Source organism: Macaca fascicularis, chromosome 2 (genome assembly GCF_037993035.2).
Source record: "Macaca fascicularis isolate 582-1 chromosome 2, T2T-MFA8v1.1".
NCBI classification, from domain to species: domain Eukaryota; kingdom Metazoa; phylum Chordata; class Mammalia; order Primates; family Cercopithecidae; genus Macaca; species Macaca fascicularis.
Genome location: NC_088376.1, coordinates 2,310,280 through 2,329,209, shown reverse-complemented (window position 1 = coordinate 2,329,209; position 18,930 = coordinate 2,310,280). Strand labels below are relative to the sequence as shown.

The window sequence follows — 18,930 nt, the reverse complement described above, 5'->3', positions numbered from 1 at the left end:
TCTATGTCTTTTGATTAGAGACTTTAGTCCATTTACATTCAATGTTATTATTGATACGTAAGGACTTCCTATGCCATTTTGTTATCTGCTTTCTACTTGTTTTATAGTCTTCCCTTCCTCCCTTTCTTCGTGTTGAAATGATTTTCTCTGGTAGTATATTTTTATTTCTTGCTTTTTATTTTTTGTATACCTGTTGTAGATTTTTTGTTTTGATATTACATGGTTACCTCAAAATAAAAGCCTCATGAGGCCTGCAAACATCATCTTATAACCAACTATCCAACTATTTTAAACTGATAACTCCAGTAACAACAACAAAAAAAAAAAGCCAAGAGAAAACTAAAACAGAAGTCTACACTTTAACTGCATCTCCCTCTTTGACTTTTTGTTTTGCTTTATCTTTTTTTTTTTTTTTTTTTGAGACAGAGTCTCGCTCTGTTGCCCAGGCTGGAGTGCAGTGGAGCGATCTCAGCTCACTGCAAGCTCTGCCTCCCAGGTTCACGCCATGCTCCTGCCTCAGCCTCCCAAGTAGCTGGGACAACAGGTGCCCACCACCATGCCCAGCTAATTTTTTGTATTTTTAGTAGAGACGGGGTTTCACCATGTTAACCAGGATGGTCTTAATCTCTTGACCTCATGATCCACCCGCCTCAGCGTCCCAAAGTGCTGGGATTACAGGCATCAGCCACCGTGCCCGGCCACTGTTTCTATTTATCTTTTTATACTATCTCTTAACAAATTGTAGTTATAATTTTTGATAGGCTTTGTAGTCTTCCTACTCAAAATATGGCTTACATATGGCAATTAATGTGTCAAGCCATTCTGTTCTTGTGCACTTACTGATACCAGTGAGTTCTGTACGTCTGGATGATTTCTTATTGCTCATTAATGTCCTTTCCTTTCAGATTAAAGAACTCCCCTTACCATCTCTTACAGGTCAGGTCTGATATTGACAAAATCCCTCAGAGCTTTTGTTTGTCTGGGAGAGTATTTCTCCTTCATGTCTGAAGTATATTTTTGCTGAGTATGATATTCTAGGATAAACGTTTTTTTCCTTCAGCACTTGACATGCCACTCTCTCCTGGCCTGTAAGGTTTCCACTGAAAAGTCTGCTGCCAGATGTATTGGAGCTCCTTTACATGTTATTTGTTCTTTTCTCTCACTGCTTTTAGGATTTTTTCTTTATCCTCAACCTTTGGGAGTTTGATTATCGAATGCCTTGAGGTAATCTTTTTTTCTTTTTTTTTTTTTTTTTTGAGACGGAGTCTCGCTGTGTCTCCCAGGCTGGAGTGCAGTGGCGTGATCTCGGCTCACTGCAAGCTCCGCCTCCCGGGTTCACGCCATTCTCCCGCCTCAGCCTCCCGAGTAGCTGGGACTACAGGCGCCGCCACCTCGCCCGGCTAATTTTTTGTATTTTTAGTAGAGACGGGGTTTCACCATGTTAGCCAGGATAGTCTCGATCTCCTGACCTCGTGATCCACCCGCCTCGGCCTCCCAAAGTGCTGGGATTACAGGCTTGAGCCACCGCGCCCGGCCGCCTTGAGGTAATCTCATTTGTGTTAAATCTTCTGGGTGTTCTAGGACCTTCTTGTACCTGAATATTGGTAACTTTCTCTGGCTTTGGAAAGCTCTGTTACTATTTGATGAAGTTTCTACCCTCTCTCTCTCTCTACCTCCTCTTTGAGACCAGTAACTCTCAGATCTGCCCTATGATTTCTAGATCTTGTAGGTTTGCTTCATTCTTTTGTCTCCTCTGTGTATTTTCATATAGTCTGTCCTTAAGCTTACTAATTCTTTCTTCTACTTGATCAATTCTGCTGTTGATTCTGATGTATTTTTTAGTTTGTCAACTGAATTTTTCAGCTCCAGAATTTGTTTTTTTGTGTTTTGTTGGGGTTTTTTTGTTTGTTTTGAGACAGAGTTCGCTCTGTTGCCCAGGCTGGAGTGCAATGGCATGATCTTGGCTCACTGCAATTTCTGTCTCCCAGGTTCAAGCGATTCTTGTGCTTCAGCCTCCCGAATAGCTGGGATTACAGGCCTGCGTCACCACGCCCGGCTAATTTTTGTATTTTTAGTAGAGATGGAGTTTTGCCATGTTGGCAAGGTTTGTCTCAAACTCCTGCCTCAAGTGATCCGCCCACCTTGGCCTCCCAAAATGCTGGGATTATAGGTGTCAGCCACTGTGCCCAGCCTCTGCTTTTAATTTTTTTAAAAAAATATGTCAATCTCAAGTCAGGTGCGGTAGCTCACACCTGTAACCCTGGAACTTTGGGAGGCTGAGGTGGGCAGATCACAAGGTCAGGAGTTTGAGACCAGCCCAACCATCATGGTGAAACCCCGTCTCTACTAAAAATACAAAATTAGCCGGGCGTACTGGCACATGCCTCTAATCCCAGTTACTCAGGAGGCTGAGGCAGAATAATTACTTGAACCTGGGAGACAGAGGTTGCAGTGAGTCAAGATCGTACCACTGCACTCCAGCCTGGGCAACAAGAGGGAAACTCTGTCTCAAAAAAAAAAAAAACAGTCAATCTCTTTGTTAAATTTCTCTCACAGGATTCTAAATTCCTTCTCTGTGTTATTTTGAAATTCTCTGGGCTTCCTCAAAACAGCTATTTTCAATTGTCTGAGAGGTCACGTATCTCTGTCACTCTGAGACTGGTCATTGGTGCCTTTAGTTTGTTTGGTGAGGTTATGTTTTCCTGGAAGTTCCTTTTTTTTTTTTTTTTTTTTGAGACAAAGTTTCACTCTTGCCACCCAGGCTCCAGTGCAATGGCATGATCTCGGCTCACTGCAACCTCCACCTCTCAACTTTAAGTGATTCTCCTGCCTTAGCCTCCTGAGTAGCTGGGATTACAGGTGCCCGCCACCACGCCCAGCTATTTTTTTTGTATTTTTAGTAGAGATGGAGTTTTACCATGTTGGCCAGGCTGGTCTCGAACTCCTGACCTCAGGTGATGCCCACCTCAGCCTCCCAAAGTGCTGGGATTACAGGCGTGACCCACCATGCCCAGCCTTCCTGGATGTTCTTGATGCCTGCAGGTCTTCATTGACGTCTGGGCATTCAAGAGTTAGGTATTTATTCTAATCTTCACAGTTTGGACTTGTTTTTATCTGTCCTTCTTGAGAAGGCTTTCCAGGTATTCAAAGGAAATTGAGTGTTGTAATCTAAGTCTTTGGTCACTGCAGCCATATCTGCACTACGGGGAGCCCCAAGCCCAGTAAGAATGTGACTCTTGCAGGCTCCTAGAGGTCTCACCTTAGTGTGCTTGTGTAAGATGGAGTAGAATTTCCCAGATTATTAGGCAATCTCTCATTCTCTTCCTTCACTTCACCCCAAACAATAGTCTCTCTCTCCATGCTGGGCTGCCTGGAGTTGAGGGAGGGGTGGTGCAAGCACTCCCATGGCTACCACAGCTGGCACTGGACTGGGTCACAACTGAACACATGTGGCAACTCCTGCCTGGTGACCGCTGATATTTATTCAAAGTCCAAGGGCTCTCTAACTCAGTAGGTGGTAAATTCTTCCAAGACTGGGCCCTTCCCTTCAGGGCCAGTAGATTCCCTTCTGGCCCAGAGCAGGGCTAGAAATACCATCCAGGAGCTAGGGCCTAGAATTGGAGGCTTCAGGAATGATTGGTGCTTTATTTTACTGTGGCTCAGCTAGTGCTCGAGTTGCAAGACACAATATTCTGTACTCTTTCCTCTCCTTTCCCCAAGTGGAAAGAGTGTCTCCCCAAACTCCACTGCTTCAAGATGGGGGAGTGGCAATCCCTTCACCACCAGAGCTGGTGTCTGAGTTGTGTGCACCCCAAATCCACAGGCTCGGAGCCCAGCGCAGTGCCAGAACTTGCCAAAGGAATGCAGTCCTGTGGCCTGACTGCCTTTCGTATTTATTCAGGACTCAAGTCTGCTTTACTCAGCTGGTGGTGGAACGAGCTGCAACTCAGATTCCTACCACTGGTGCGGAAGATGCTCCTCTGGCTGGGGTTAGTCTGAATGCTCCCTCCATGGGTGCTGGCAGAATTCTGCCCTGTGTTGTATTCCACTGTGATAGGACAGCACTGGAGTTTCAATGCAAAGTCCCACAATCATTTTGCTCTTCCTCCTCCAGGCACACAGATTCTATCTCCGCACATTGCCAGGGGATAGGGAAGGGGTGGTGCAGGCAATGCAAGAGTGTCTTTCCTACCCTCTTCAGTGCCTCTTTCCTTGAGATGATGTTAAACCAGGTACTAGGATCACTCACCTGATTTCTGGTTCTTATGAAGGTGCTTTGTTGCATGGATAGTTGTTCAATTTGGTGTTCCTGCAGAAGGACGATGGTTGAAGGGTACTATTCTGCCGTCTTGCTCCTCCTCCTCTCAGCTTAACCAATTCTTATAAAACTCCTCCCCACACACATATGTATGTGTGTGTAGATATAGATATATATATTTTTAAAAACAAACCCCTGGGCTCAAGCAATGCTCCTGCCTCAGCCTCCCGAGTAGCTGGAACTATAAGTACCTACCATTTTGCCTGGCTTTTTATTTTTTTGCATATACTTGTACACTTTGTTGGAGGGAGACATCAATCACAATATTTTACCCCTAACTACTTCAGATGTTTTCTCCTATATAACCACAATCTCACTATCTCTGACCAAACAAGATATTTAACATCAGTTTACTAATATCATCTAATGCATGAATGGCCAAATATGGCCCACTGCCAGTTTTTATTAAGTTTAATGAAACACAGCCACACTCATTATTTGGGCATTATCTAGATCTGCTTCTGTGCTGTAACAGGTGAGTAGATAAATCAGAGACCATAAGGTCTGCAAAACCCGAAGTATTTACTATCTGGCTATTTCAGAAAAAGATTGCTGACCCCTGAATATGTTATAGTCTATATTAAAATCTCCCCTAATGTCCCCAAAATATTGCATCTCTTCCAATCCAGGATCCAATCAAGATTAACTCATTGCATTTATCTGTCATTCAGTGTGGTTTTCATTTGCTTTTCTTTTACTGGGAAGGTAAGCAACTTTTTATGTGTAAGAGCCTTTCTTGGCCAGGCACAGTGGCTCATGCCTGTAATCCCAGCACTTTGGGAGGCTGAGGCAAGGCAGATCACTTGAGGTCAGGAGTTCAAGACCAGCCTGGCCAACATGGCAAAACCCTGTCTCTACTAAAAATACAAAAATTAGCCAGGTGTGGTGGTGTGCACCTGTAATCCAAGTTACTTGGGAGGCTAAGGCAGGAGAATCGTTTGAACCCGGGAGGCAGAGGTTGCAGTGAGCCAACATCACGCCACTGCACTCCAGCCTGGGCAAAAAAGTGAGACTCCATCTAAACAACAACAACAACAAAAGCCTTTCTTATAAACCTTTTCATCACTGAGTCTTCTACTGGGTTCAGGGTCTTATTATTATTATTATTACTATTATTTTTTGAGACGGAGTTTCACTCTGTCTCCCAGGCTGAAGTGCAGTGGGCATGATCTCAGCTCACTGCAACCTCCACCTCCTGGGTTTAAGAAATTCTCGGCCGGGCGCGGTGGCTCAAGCCTGTAATCCCAGCACTTTGGGAGGCCGAGACGGGCGGATCACGAGGTCAGGAGATCGAAACCATCCTGGCTAATATGGTGAAACCCCGTCTCTACTAAAAATACAAAAAACTAGCCGGGCGAGGTGGCGGGCGCCTGTAGTCCCAGCTACTCGGGAGGCTGAGGCAGGAGAATGGCGTAAACCCGGGAGGCGGAGCTTGCAGTGAGCTGAGATCCGGCCACTGCACTCCAGCCTGGGCGACAAAGCGAGACTCCATCTCAAAAAAAAAAAAAAAAAAAGAAATTCTCTGCCTCAGGCTCCCAAATAGCTGGGATTACAGGCGTGCGCCACCACACCCAGCTAATTTTTTTGAATTTTTAGTAGAGAAGAGGTTTCACTATCTTGGCCAGGCTGGTCTGGAACTCCTGACCTCGTGATCCGTCTGCCTCGGGCTCCCAAATGCCACCTTGCCCGGCTAATAAGAATAATAATTTTCTTTGTGGCTAAGTACATGTTCAATTTTTATAACTATTCCTGAACCATAGCAATAAATGTATATTCTTTTTAAGGAGTATAAACATCTATTAAATCAATTATATTGACTTTATTTCATTTTTGTGTATAACTTTATTATCTACTAGATTTATCCACTTATGAGAACAGTCTGCCACTATCACTATATTTTACCAAGGTCTTCTTGTTTCTGTTATAATTGTATTACACATATTTAGCAACTGTGTGCTTTGGTATATAAAGATTGGTCATTATATCTCCTTTATATTGAAATTTGATAATTACACAATTTGCTTCTCACCTTAAATTCTACTTCAACTGCTATGAATATTATTAATATTCCTTCTTTCTGTTCTTTTTTTGTCTAGTACCTTTTAATTTCTATAATTTTTAAACAAATTATTATTTTTAGAGGCAAGGTCTGTCACCCAGGCTGGGGTACAGTGGTATGACCACTGCTCACCACAGTCTCAAACTCCTGGGCTCAAGAAATCCTCCCACCTCACCCTACTGAGTAGCAGAGACTACAGGCACACACCACCATGCCCAGCTGCCTAGTACCTTTTCATTTTTTTTTTTTTTCTTGTAATGAAAACTTGAATTTTTGTTTAAATTTTACTTTAAGTTCTGGGATACATGTGCAGAACAGGCATGTTTGTTACATAGGTATACACGTGCCATGGTGGTTTGCTGCATCTATCAATCCGTCATCTAGTTTTTTTTGTTTTTTTTTTTTTAAATTGAGACAGGGTCTTGTGCTGTCACCCAGGCTGGATTACAGGCATGAACCACTGCACCTGGCTGTCATCTAGGTTTTAAGCCCTGCATGCATTAGGTATTTGTCCTAATGCTCTCCCTCTCTTTGCCCCCAACCCCCGACAGGCCTCGGTGTATGCTGTTCCCCTCCCTGTGTCCATGTGTTCTTATTGTACAACTCCCACTTATGAGTGAGAACATGCAGTGTTTGGGTTTCTGTTCCTGTGTTAGTTTGCTCAGGATGATAGCTTCTAGCTCCATCCACATCCCTGCAAAGGACATGATCTCATTCTTTTAATGGCTGCATAGTATTCCGTGGTGTATATGTACCACATTCTCTTTATGTAGTCTATCACTGATGGGCATTTGGGTTGGTTCCATGTCTTTGCTGTGAGTGCTGCAATAACTATACACGCGCATGTGTCTCTATAGAGAATGATTTATATTCCTTGGGGTATATATCCAGTAACAGGATTGCTGGATCAAATGATATTTCTGGTTCTAGATCCTTGAGGAATTGCCACTCTGTCTTCCACAGTGGTTGAACTAACTTACATTCCCACCAGAAGCGTAAAAGCATTCCTATTTCTCCACAGCCTTGCCAGCTTCTATTGTTTCTTGACTTTTTAATAACTGTCATTTCTGACTGGCGTGAAATGGTATCTCACTGTGGTTTTGATTTGCATTTCTCTAATGATCAGTGATTAGCTGTTTTGTGTGTGTGTGTGTGTGTGTGTTTGAGACAGAGTCTTGCTCTTGTTGCTGAGGCTGGAGTGCAATGGCACAATCTCAGCTCATTGCAACCTCTGCCTCAGCCTCCAGAGTAGCTGGGATTACAGGCCCCCACTACCACATCCGCCTCAGCCTCCCAAAGTGCTGGGATTACAGGCATGAGCCACCGTGCCTGGCTGATGAGTGTTGTTCATGTTTTTTGGCCACATAAATGTCCTTTTTTTTGAGACAAAGTCTCACTCTGTCTCCCAGGCTGGAGTGCAGTGGCGTGATCTTGGCTCACTGCAACTTCTGCCTCCCAGGTCATGCGATTCTCCTGTCTCAGCCTCTCAAGTAGCTGAGACTAAGCATAAATGTCTTCTTTTGAGAAGTGTCTGTTCATATCCTTTGCCCACTTTTTGATGGTTTTTGGTTTTTTTTTTTTTTTTTTCTTGTAAATCTGTTTAAGTTCCTTGTAGATTCTGGATATTAGATCTTTGTCAGGTGGGCAGATTGTAAAAATTTTCTCCCATTCTACAGGTTGCCTGTTCACTCTGATGACAGTTTCTTTGGCTGAGCAGAAGCTCTTTAATTAGAACCCATTTGTTGCCAGGCGTGGTGACTCACACCTGTAATCCCAGCACTTTGGGAGGCCAAGGCGGGCGGATCACCTGAGGTCAGAAGTTCAAGACCAGCTTCAACATGGAGAAACCCCGTCTCTACTAAAAATACAAAATTAGCTGGGCGTAGTGGTGCATGCCTGTAATCCCAGCTACTCGGGAGGCTGAGGCAGAAGAATTGCTTGAACCTGGGAGGCGGAGGTTGCGGTGAGCCGAGATTGCACCATTGCACTCCAGCCTGAGCAATGAGAGCGAAACTCCGTCTCAAAAAAAAAAAAAAACCCATTTGTCATTTTTGGCTTTTGTTGCAATTGCTTTTGATGTTTTTGTCATGAAGTCTTTGCCCATGCCTATGTTCTGAATTGAACTGCCTAGGTTTTCTTCTAGGGTTTTTATGATTTTGTGTTTTACAGTTAAGTCTCTAATTCATCTTGAGTTAATTTCTGTATAAGGTGTAAGGAAGAGGTCCAGTTTTAGTTTTCTGCACATGGCTAGCCAGTTTTCCCAGCACCATTTATTAAATAGGGAATCCTTTCCTCATTGCTTGTTTTTGTCAGGTTTGTCAAAGATCAGATGGTTGTGTACGTGTGGTGTTATTTCTGAGGTCTCTGTTCTGTTCCATTGGTCTATATGTCTGTTTTGGCACCAATACCATGTTGTTTTGGCTACTGTAGCCTTGAAGTATAGTTTGAAGTTAGGTAGTGTGATGCCTCCAGCTTTGTTCTTTTTGCTTAGGATTATCTTGGCTATACAGGCTCTTTTTTGGTTCCATATGAATTTTAGTTTTTTCTAATTCTGTGAAGAATGCCAATGGTAGTTTGATGGGAATAGCATTGAATCTATAAATTACTTTGGGCAGCCGGGTGTGGTGGCTCATACCTATAATCCCAGCACTTTGGAAGGTGGAGGCAGGCGGATCACGAGGTCAGGAGATCGAGACCATCCTGGCTAGCATGGTGAAACCGCGTCTACTAAAAATACAGAAAATTAGCTGGGCATGGTGGCACACACCTGTAGTCCCAGCTACTTGGGAGGCTGAGGCAGGAGAATAGCTTGAACCCGGGAGGTAGAGGTTGCAGTGAGCCGTGATCACATCACTGCACTCCAGCCTGGGCAACAGAGTGAGGCTCCATCTCAAAAAAAAAAAAAAAATTACTTTGGGCAGGATGGGCATTTTCGCGATACTGATTCTTCCAATCCACAAGGATGGAATATTTTTCCATTTGTTTGTGTCCTCTCTTATTTCCTTGAGCAGTGGTTTATAGTTCTCCTTGAAGATGTCCTTCACATCCCTTGTAAACTGTATTCCTAGGTATTTTATTATCTTTGTAGCAATTGTGAATAGGGATTCATTCATGATTTGGCTATCTGCTTGTCCATTGTTGCTATATAGGAATGCTTGTGATATTTGCACACTGACTTTGTATCCTGAGACTCTGCTAAAGTTTCTTATCAACTTAAGGGGTTTTGGGGTTCAGATGATGGGATTTTCTAAATATAGAATCATGCCATCTGCAAGAGAGACAATTTGACTTCCTCTCTATTTGAATACCCTTTATTTGTTTCTCTTGCCTGATTGACCTGGCCAGAACTTCCAATACTATGTTGAATAGAAGTGGTGGGAGAGGGCATCCTTGTCTCGTGCCAGTTTTCAAAGGGAATGTTTCCAGCTTTTGCCCATTGATATTGGCTATGGGTTTGTCATAAATAGCTCTTATTATTTTGATATATGTTCAATCAATAACTAGTTTATTGAGTTTTTAAATGAACGGATGCTGAATTTTACCAAAGGCCTTTTCTGCATCTATTGAGATAATCATATGGTTTTTGTCATTGGTTGTTTATATGATGGATTATGTTAACTGATTTGCGTGTGTTGAATCAGCCCGGCATCCTAGGGATGAAGCTGACCTGATCATGGTGGATAAGCTTTCTGATGTGCTGCTGGATTTGGTTTGTCAGTATTTTATTGAGAATTTTCGCACCAATGTTCATCAGGGATATTGGCCTGGAGTTTTTTTTGTTGTGTCTCTGCCAGGTTTTGGTATCAGGATGATGCTGGCCTCACAAAATGAGTTAGGAGGGAGTTCCTCCTTTTCAACTGTTTGGAATAGTTTCAGAAGGAATAGTATCAGCTCCTCTTTGTACCTCTGTTAGAATTTGGCTGTGAATCTGTCTGGTCCAGGGCTTTTTGTGGTTGGTAGGCTATTAATTACTGCCTCGATTTCAGAAATTGTTATTGGTCTATTCAGATACTCGACTTCTTCCTGGTTTAGTCTTGGGAGGGTGTATGTGTCCAGGAATTTATCCATTTCTTCTAGCTTTTCTAGTTTATTTGCGTAGAGGTGTTTATAGTATTCTCTGATGGTAGTTTGTATATTTCGGTGGGGTCAGTGATGATATCCCCTTTATCATTTTTTATTGTGTCTATTTGATTCTTCTCTCTTTTCTTCTTTAGTTTAGCTAGAGGTCTATTTTGTTAATTTTTTCAAAAAATCCAGCTCCTGGATTCATTGATTTTTTGAAGGGTTTTTTTCTGTGTTTCTATCTCCAGTTCTGCTCTGATCTTAGTTATTTCTTGTCTTCTGCTAGCTTTTGGATTTGTTTGCTCTTGTTTCTCTATTTCCTTGCTGCTGTTGTTACTGTTTTTGTTTGTTTGTTTTGAGACGGAGTTTCAACTCTTGTTGCCTAGGCTGGAGTGCAATGGCGCGATCTCAGCTCACTGCAACCTCCACCTCCCAGGTTCAAGTGATCCTCCTGCCTCAGCCCAAGTAGCTGGGATTACAGGCATGCGCCACCACACCCAGCTAATTTTGTATTTTTAGTAGAGATGGGGTTTCTCCATATTGGTCAGGCTCATCTCAAACTCCCAACCTCAGGTGATCTGCCTGCCTCGGCCTCCCAAAGTGCTGGGATTACAGGCGTGAGCCAGCACTCCCAGCTGCTTCTCTAGTTCTTTTAATTGTGATTTTAGGATGTTGATCTGAGACCTTTCCAGCTTTTTGATGTGGGCATTTAAGTGCTATAAACTTCCCTCTTAACACTGCTTTAGCTGTGTCCCAGAGATTCTGATACATTGTCTCTCTCTTCTCATTGGTTTCAAAGAATTTGATTTCTGCCTTAATTTCTTTATTTACCCAGGAGTTATTCAGGAACAGGTTAATTTTCATGTAGTTGCCTTTTTTGTTTTTTTAAATTGAGACAAGGTCTCAGTCTGTCACCCAGGCAGGAGTGCAGTGGTGTGATCAGAGCTCACTGCAGCCTTGACCTCCCAGGCTCAAGCGATCTTCCCACCTCAGCCATCTGGATAACTGGGACCACAGGCTGCCACCATGGCCAGCTAAGTTTTTAAAATTTTTTATAGAAATGGGGTCTCACTTGGTTGTCTAGGCTGGTTTCAAACTTTTGGGCTCAAGCAATCCTCTCATCTACAATAATTTTAGGCCTCCCAAAGTGTTGGGATTGCAGATGTGAGACACAGCACCCAGTCTCATTAAATGTCACTTCATTTTCAACCTTTCTTTTTCATATTATTTTATGTTTATTTCTTATATTCAGCATATGGCTGGGTTTTTTTACTTAACCCAATCTGAGAGGATCTAGAGCAAGCCTGTCCAATCCACAGCCCACAGGCAGCCCAGGACGGCTTTGAATGCAGCCGAACACAAATTCATAGACTTTCTTAAAATATTATGAGATCTTTTTTGCAATTTTTTTTAAAGCTCATCAGCTATTGTTAGTGTCCGTGTATTTTATGTGTGCCCCAAGACAACTCTTCTTCCAGTGAGGTTCAGGGAAGCCAAAAGATTGGACACCCCTGATCTAGAGGAAGGAATATTTAGTTTATTATTTAATGAAATAACTCACATATTTGACTTTATTCTTTCACTCTCATGTTTATCATTCAGAAACTTTTCCATGAATGTATACTTTTCGCCCACACTGCTTGTAATTTTTCCCTTACCCCAAATGGAATATAAGCATTGTTCACTATCTTTTCTTCTTCTCTTTTTTTTTTTCCTTTCCTTGAGACGGAGTCTCGCTCTGTTGCCCAGGCTGGAGTGCAGTGGCACGATCTTGGCTCACTGCAAGCTCCGCCTCCCGGGTTCAGCCTCCCAAGTAGCTGGGACTACAGGCACCCACCACCACGACCGGCTAGTTTTTTTTTTTTTTTTTGTATTTTTAGTAGAGACGGGGTTTCACCGTGTAAGCCAGGATGGTCTCGATCTCCTGACCTCGTGATCTGCCTGCCTTTGCCTCCCAAAGTGCTGGGATTACAGGCGTGAGCCACTGCGCCCGGCCCATCGTTCATTATCTGCATAGCTTTTCCTGCTTAAGTAGCATCCAATTATATGGCTGTACATTTTTAATTTGAACAACTCTCCACTAGTTGTCCTACATTTTTCTAATGTAAATACAACCACAGGCCATCCAGTCATACAAGTCACATACTTGGAAGTCATCTTTCACACTTCTTGTCCTTCATCTCCATAACCAACTCATCACCAAGTCCTGTTAATTTTACTTCCTACATCACACTCATCTTCCATCTCTCCTGCTATTATTCTAGTTCAAAGTACCATGAATCTGAAATGGTCTCCTGTTCTACCCACATCAACTTTGCTCCCACACCCATCAGTCTTCTTCAGTACTGTTAGAACAAAGACTACAAAGTGGATAATGTCACCTAAAACCCTTCAATGGTTTCCTGTTACATTCAGGATACAACCCAAAACACACACCTCAAGGCCCTGATCTGCAGATCAGGTACACTTCATGCCACTCTCTTCTTTACTCTCTGCATTTCAGCTACACTAGTCTTTTCCCATTCTTCTACCAGATACTTACTCCTTCTATGTTTAACATACCATTATTCTCCATTTACCCAGTTAACTTGTATTCATCTTTGATATTTCTGCTTAAATATTACTTCCTATGAGAAACATTCCCTTACCCTCAGGCTAGGTTAACCAAATCCCCATTCCAATACACTCCCGTAGTATCTAGTACTTTTCTTTTGTACCCACTAAACAAATAATTACACCACCAAAAATATAAATACAAACTGTGATAGGTGCTGTCTCCACCACTAGACTGCAGACTTCATGAAAGCAAAAACTATCTCTAATTATGTTTTACTTACCACTTTCTCGATTTACTATGTCTGGCACTATGATACTGTAAAATAATAAATTTGGTCTTTGACCTCATTTCCTGGCATACAACTCCTAAAGTCCTTGGAATTTCCAAAGTTATGCCTTTTTTTAAAAAATTTTTTTGAAGACAGTCTTGCTCTGTCACCCAAGCTGGAGTGCTGTAGCACAATCTCAGCTCACGGCAACCTCTGCCTCCTGGGTTCAAGTGATTCTCCTGTCTCAGCCTCCCAAGTAGCTGGGATTACAGGCACGTGCCACCATACCCAGCTAATTTTTGTATTTTCAGTAGAGACGGGGTTCCACCATGTTGGCCAGGCTGGTCTTGCACTCCTGACCTCAAATGATCTGCCTGCCTCAGCCTTCCAAAGTGCTGGGATTAAGGGGACATGAGCCCAGGCCCAAAGTGATGTCTTTTTGTATGTTAATGATTGACTGATGGCTGGCAGCTACTAGGTAGCTTTAGGATAAGAGCAAGGCAGAATTAGAGGATTGTGACTTTCAGTCCCACCCAATCCCCCAACCACCAGGGAGAGAAGAGCTAAAGGTTAACCAATGGCCACTGGTTTAGGCATTCACCTATGCAATGAAGCCTCCATAAAAACTGAAAAAGACTGCACTGGGAGAGCTTCTGGATACTAAATATGTGGAAGTTCCTGGAGGGTGGTGTGCCTGTGGAGGTCCTAGAGAATCCCTGTGCCCACTCCCCTACATCTCTTCCCATGCATCTCTTCATCCGAATCCTTTGTAATATCCTTTATAATAAACTGCTAAATGTAGGTAAGAACTTCCGGGAATTCTGTGAACTGTTCCAGCAGATTAATCAAACTCAAGGAGGGCAGCATGGGAACCCTCATTGAAGTCTGTTGGTCAGAAGTTTCAGAAACCTGGACTTGCAATTGGTGTCTGAAGTGGGCGGGGGGCACTCGTGAGGCATGAGCCCTCAGCCTGTGGGATATGGCGCTGTCACCAGGTAGATAGGGTTGGGATTGAATTAGAGGCATCCAGCCAGTGTTCGCTGCTTGCTTTGGTCACAGAAGTCTTCTGTGTTGACTACTGCTGTGGTGTGACAGCAGAGGAAAAAACAGGTTTTCCACATAGGCACATAACAGGTACTCAATAAATAACGCTTAATGCTGGGCACGGGGGCTCACGCCTGTAATCCCAACACTTTGGGAGGCTGAGGTGGGCAGATCACCTGAGGTCAGGAGTTCGAGACCAGCCTGGTCAACATAGTGAAACCCCGTCTCTATTAAAAATACAAGAATTAGCCAGGTGTAGTGGCAGGGGACTGTAATCCCAGCTACACAGGAGGCTGAAGCAGGAGGATCGCTTGAACCTGGGAGGTGGAGGTTGCAGTGAGTGGAGACAGTGCCATTGTACTCCAGCCTGGGCAACAGAGCAAGATTCCATCTCAAAAAATAAATAAATAAATATAAATAAATGTGGAATGAATGAATGCTGCTAAGGACAATCCTAGCTATCATTCACACACACACTCATACACACTCCCACCTGCTGCTTAAACTCTCTAATGTCTTCATTTTTATTTTTTATTTAGTTTTCTTCTGACATGCAGTCTCGCTCTGTCACCCAGACTGGAGTGCAATAGTACAATCTCGGCTCACTGCAACCTCCACCTCCCATGTTCAAGCGATTCTCCCACCTCAGCCTCCCAAGTAGCTAGCTGGGGTTACAGGCGCCCACCACCACAACCCGGATAACTTTTGTATTTTCAGTAAAGACAGGGTTTTGCCACATTGGCCAGACTGGTCTCAAACTCCTGACCTCCGGTGATCCGCCACCTCAGCCTCCCAAAGGGCTGGGATTACAGGCGTGAGCTACCATGCCCAGCCTAAACTCTCTAATGTCTTCAAATTGCCCTCATGATCCAAACTCTTTACCAGAGCCTATATGGCCCCGCATGACTTGATCCCTGACTCCTTCCCTGATCTTGTGTGTGTGATACTCCAACATATCAAGCTCACTTCTGCTTCAGAGCCTTTAACATTCACTCTTCCATCCACTGCGAATGCTCCTCTGATCTTCACAGTTTTCAGTGAAATGTGATCTCTTCAGAGGCCTTTGCTGATGAGCCTGTCTAAAAGAACTAGCCCATCTTCCTCCTCCCTCCTACGACCCTATCCCAGTTAACTTGTATTCTCATACTGTGTTCTGATGTTTTCATAGCAAATAGCACTTATCACCTTTGATTAGAGTACATCATACATAGTAAATTAGGTACATGGTTTTTATAAATTATTTCAAGTACATGTATGTACATGATCTTATGAATAGATTGTGATACAAAAGTTATTTCTCCTGATGGATCAGTTAACATTTTAAGAGACAGGATCTGGCTATGTTGCCCAAGCTGGCCTCAAATGCTTGGGCTCAAGTGATCCTCTGGTCTCAGCATCCCAAGTAGCTGGGACTACAGGCGCGAGGTACCATGCCCAGCACTGGCAAAACATTGTTGAAAGCTTCTGCTGTCTGCTGACAAGACTACCAGATAATACCAAATGATGGCAGCTCTTTCTTTATATCCCACTGTTCTACCACTATAATTGGGACCAGGAGGCAATTAAGGTCTTTCAAACAATACGATTTAAAAGAAACAGCTTTAAAATTTGTCACATTAAAAAGTCTGTTTCTACTTAATATCATATTGGCATTAAAGTTCTTATCCTTCCACACAAAGTGGCTTATCATCTGCTTTTCAAATGTGGAATGAAAAACAAACAAAGAAGATACCTTTTTAGTCCATCTTTTTACTCCATTATATCCTTTGGTTACCAGCTGTCTATGAAAAAAGCTGTTGAAGAAGTGAACCTAGAACAGACAATAAACACAAGCAACCAGATTATATTAGGCTTTGCCCAGATTTAACTTCAAAAGAAAGAGGAAATTTTAAAATGTTTGAATATAAAGCAGACAAAAAGAAAGGAAAAATTTATTCTTAAAAACAATGATTGAGGAGGCAAGTGGATCATCTGAAGTCAGGAGTTTGAGACCAGCCTGGCCAACATGGTGAGACACTGTCTCTACTAAAAATACAAAGATTAGCCAGGCGTGGTGGCAGGCATCTGTAATCCCAGCTACTCAGGAGGCTGACGTAGGAGAATCTCTTGAACCTGGGAGGCATAGGTTGCAGTGAGCTGAGAGATCACGTCACTGCACTCCAGCCTGGGCACTAGAGCAAAACTCCATCTCAAAAAATAATGATAATAATGATCAAAATATAGAAAATACATTACATGGTTAACAGAAAATGCTGTTCCAAATTTTTATTGGAATGACCTTACAGCTGTGGTCTGTAGTCAGATTTGGAATGCAGCAGTAAATAGATTACCTGAATCCAATCAAGTAGAGAAGCAACCTGACAAATCTCTCCAAATCAGGTGAAAAAGTTGAAAGAGGCTATGAAAAACTTAGGTAACAATTACCTTGAACTCAAGGGAGACAGATTACATAACTAACTCCATGTGAAGGATGTGGATTTAGAGACTCCTGTTGTTACAGTAACTATAAAAAGGCCTTCGCATGATTATTTCTAGTACCACAGAATTACCCTGGCTGTACAGAATATCAGGTCCTGCATCCTTGGCTTTGAATTTCTGACTTATAAGTGGTACATCAGCTCATCTGAGATGGTAAACATATTGTGGCCTTAAAGTGCTCACTCAGTAACAGGAGGTGATAAAACTGTTCCCTCAGTGCTGTGGTTCTCCAAGTGTGGTCACCAGACCAGCAGTGTCAGTATCATCTAGGAACTTGTTAGAAATCCAGATTATCAGGCCTCATCCCAGACCTATTAAAGCAGAAACTCCGAAGGTAGGGCCCAGTAATCTGGTTTTTGTAAGCCTTTCAGATGGTTCTGATGTACATTATTTTGATAACCACGCAGCTTAACATACAGATTAAAAGAGCTGCCAGACATAGTGCTCACACCTCTAATCCCAACCCTTTTGAGAGTCAGAGGTGAGAGGATTACTTTAGCTAAGCCCAAAGTTCAAGCTAGCCTGGGCAACACAGCAAGACTCCCGGCCCTACCAAAAATAAAAATAAACTAGCTGGGTATAGTGGTACATGCCTCTCTAGTCCCAGCTACTTGGGAGGCTGAGGCGAGACGATTGCTTGAGCCCAGGAGTTCAAAGCTACAGTGAGCTATGATTGGGCCACTGCACTCCAGCCTGGAGTGTCTTTTTAGTGTCTCTAAAAAAAAGGGTATTTTTTATAATTTTAATAAAAATAAATAAATAAAAAAGAGCTCATAGTAGCTGTCTCTAGAGCAGTGACTCTTAAACTTGGTGTCTATCAAAATCATCTGGAGAGCTTGTCAAAACACAGATTGGTGGTCCCCACCTCCAGTTTCTGATTCAGTAGATTTGGGTTGGAGTCTGAGAATGTGCATTTCTAGTTAAGTTCTCAGGGGATACTGATGCTGCTAGTATGGGGACCATGCTTTGAGAACTGCTGCCTTAGTTAAGTGTCCTTTTGATTCCATGAATGTTTAGAATTAAATATACTGGTGGTAAATGAAACCCTTGAAATTAATACTTTTATGTTAAAGATAATCTGTATGTGTTTAAACATTCTGATGATTAAGAGAATTTGACAATAGAGAATCTAGCAGATTAGCCTCATGATTCCAATTTATAAATGTATAACAGATTTATAATTTAAGTGGAAAGTCACAAAACATTTTCTATATTCATAAACAGTATCAGAATCTGACTTTTTAGTATTTATCTATTACTTTATTAGATTGATCAGTTTTATAAAGTACTTGGAAATTTTTGCACCCATCAGGTATCTGTGTACTCAGAAAAATACATTAAGTAAAAAAATAGTTTTGATATGTAACAAAACTCTTAAGAGAATTTAGAGTTTATGAGGGTTCAATCTGTATTTGAACTGAGTATCAAAGATTTATCCAAGAAAAAGTGAAAGATGAATTTTTTTTTGCATTTTTAAAGAGAGCAAGATTTTAAGTTAAATGTAAAAAGCTGGCTGGGCATGGTGGCTCACATCTTTAATCCCAGCACTTTGGGAGGGGGAAGGGGACAGATCACCAGAGGTCAGGAGTTTGAGACCAGCCTGGCCAACACGGTAAAACCCCCCATCTCTTCTAAAAATACAAAAATTAGCCAGGCATGGTGGCACACACCTGTAATCCCAGCTACTCGGGAGGCTGAGGCAGGAGAATTGCTTGAACCCAGGAGGTGGAGGTTGCAGTGAGCCGAGATCACACCATTGCACTCCAGCCTGGGCAACAAGAGCGAAACTCCATCTCAAAATGAAAAACAAAAGAAGTGATTTGATGGAACTTACAGTCAAGCCCAGTGCATGATCAAGACAAAATTGAACTCTCCTTTTTAAAAATTTAAGGAATGTCAGATAATTTAAACACACACACACACAAAAACTACTCCTTTTAATACACAAAGACACTCTCTCCTGCAGAAGAGGAAGTTTTCACTTACTTTGTCTGGGACTGCATCCATTATCAGCTCACCGTACATATTAATGACCTATAAAAGTCAACATAAAACCAGCTTACTACCTCTGCCAATAAGTTGGCGAAAGAAAAACAAAATAAATAAATAAAACCAGGTTACTAACCCTATACAATTCAGAACAT

At 42.5% G+C, this 18,930-nt stretch overlaps 1 protein-coding gene across 8 annotated transcripts in view; it reads right to left on the bottom strand.

The window, feature by feature from the left end:
- Positions 1–18,930, bottom strand: part of SENP5 (SUMO specific peptidase 5) — a 77,421-nt gene that overhangs the window by 21,927 nt on the left and 36,564 nt on the right. For 7 of the 8 annotated variants that reach the window (XM_065539641.2, XM_074030704.1, XM_005545294.5 and 4 more), the window contains 2 exons: positions 18,773–18,820; positions 16,041–16,118 (listed from right to left, as the gene is read on the bottom strand). In XM_065539641.2, the coding sequence (XP_065395713.1) occupies positions 16,041–16,118; positions 18,773–18,820 (126 nt within the window). Of the gene's footprint in view, positions 1–3,175; positions 4,310–16,040; positions 16,119–18,772; positions 18,821–18,930 lie in introns of those variants that run through there. The other variant, XM_065539644.2, reaches the window with a different exon arrangement.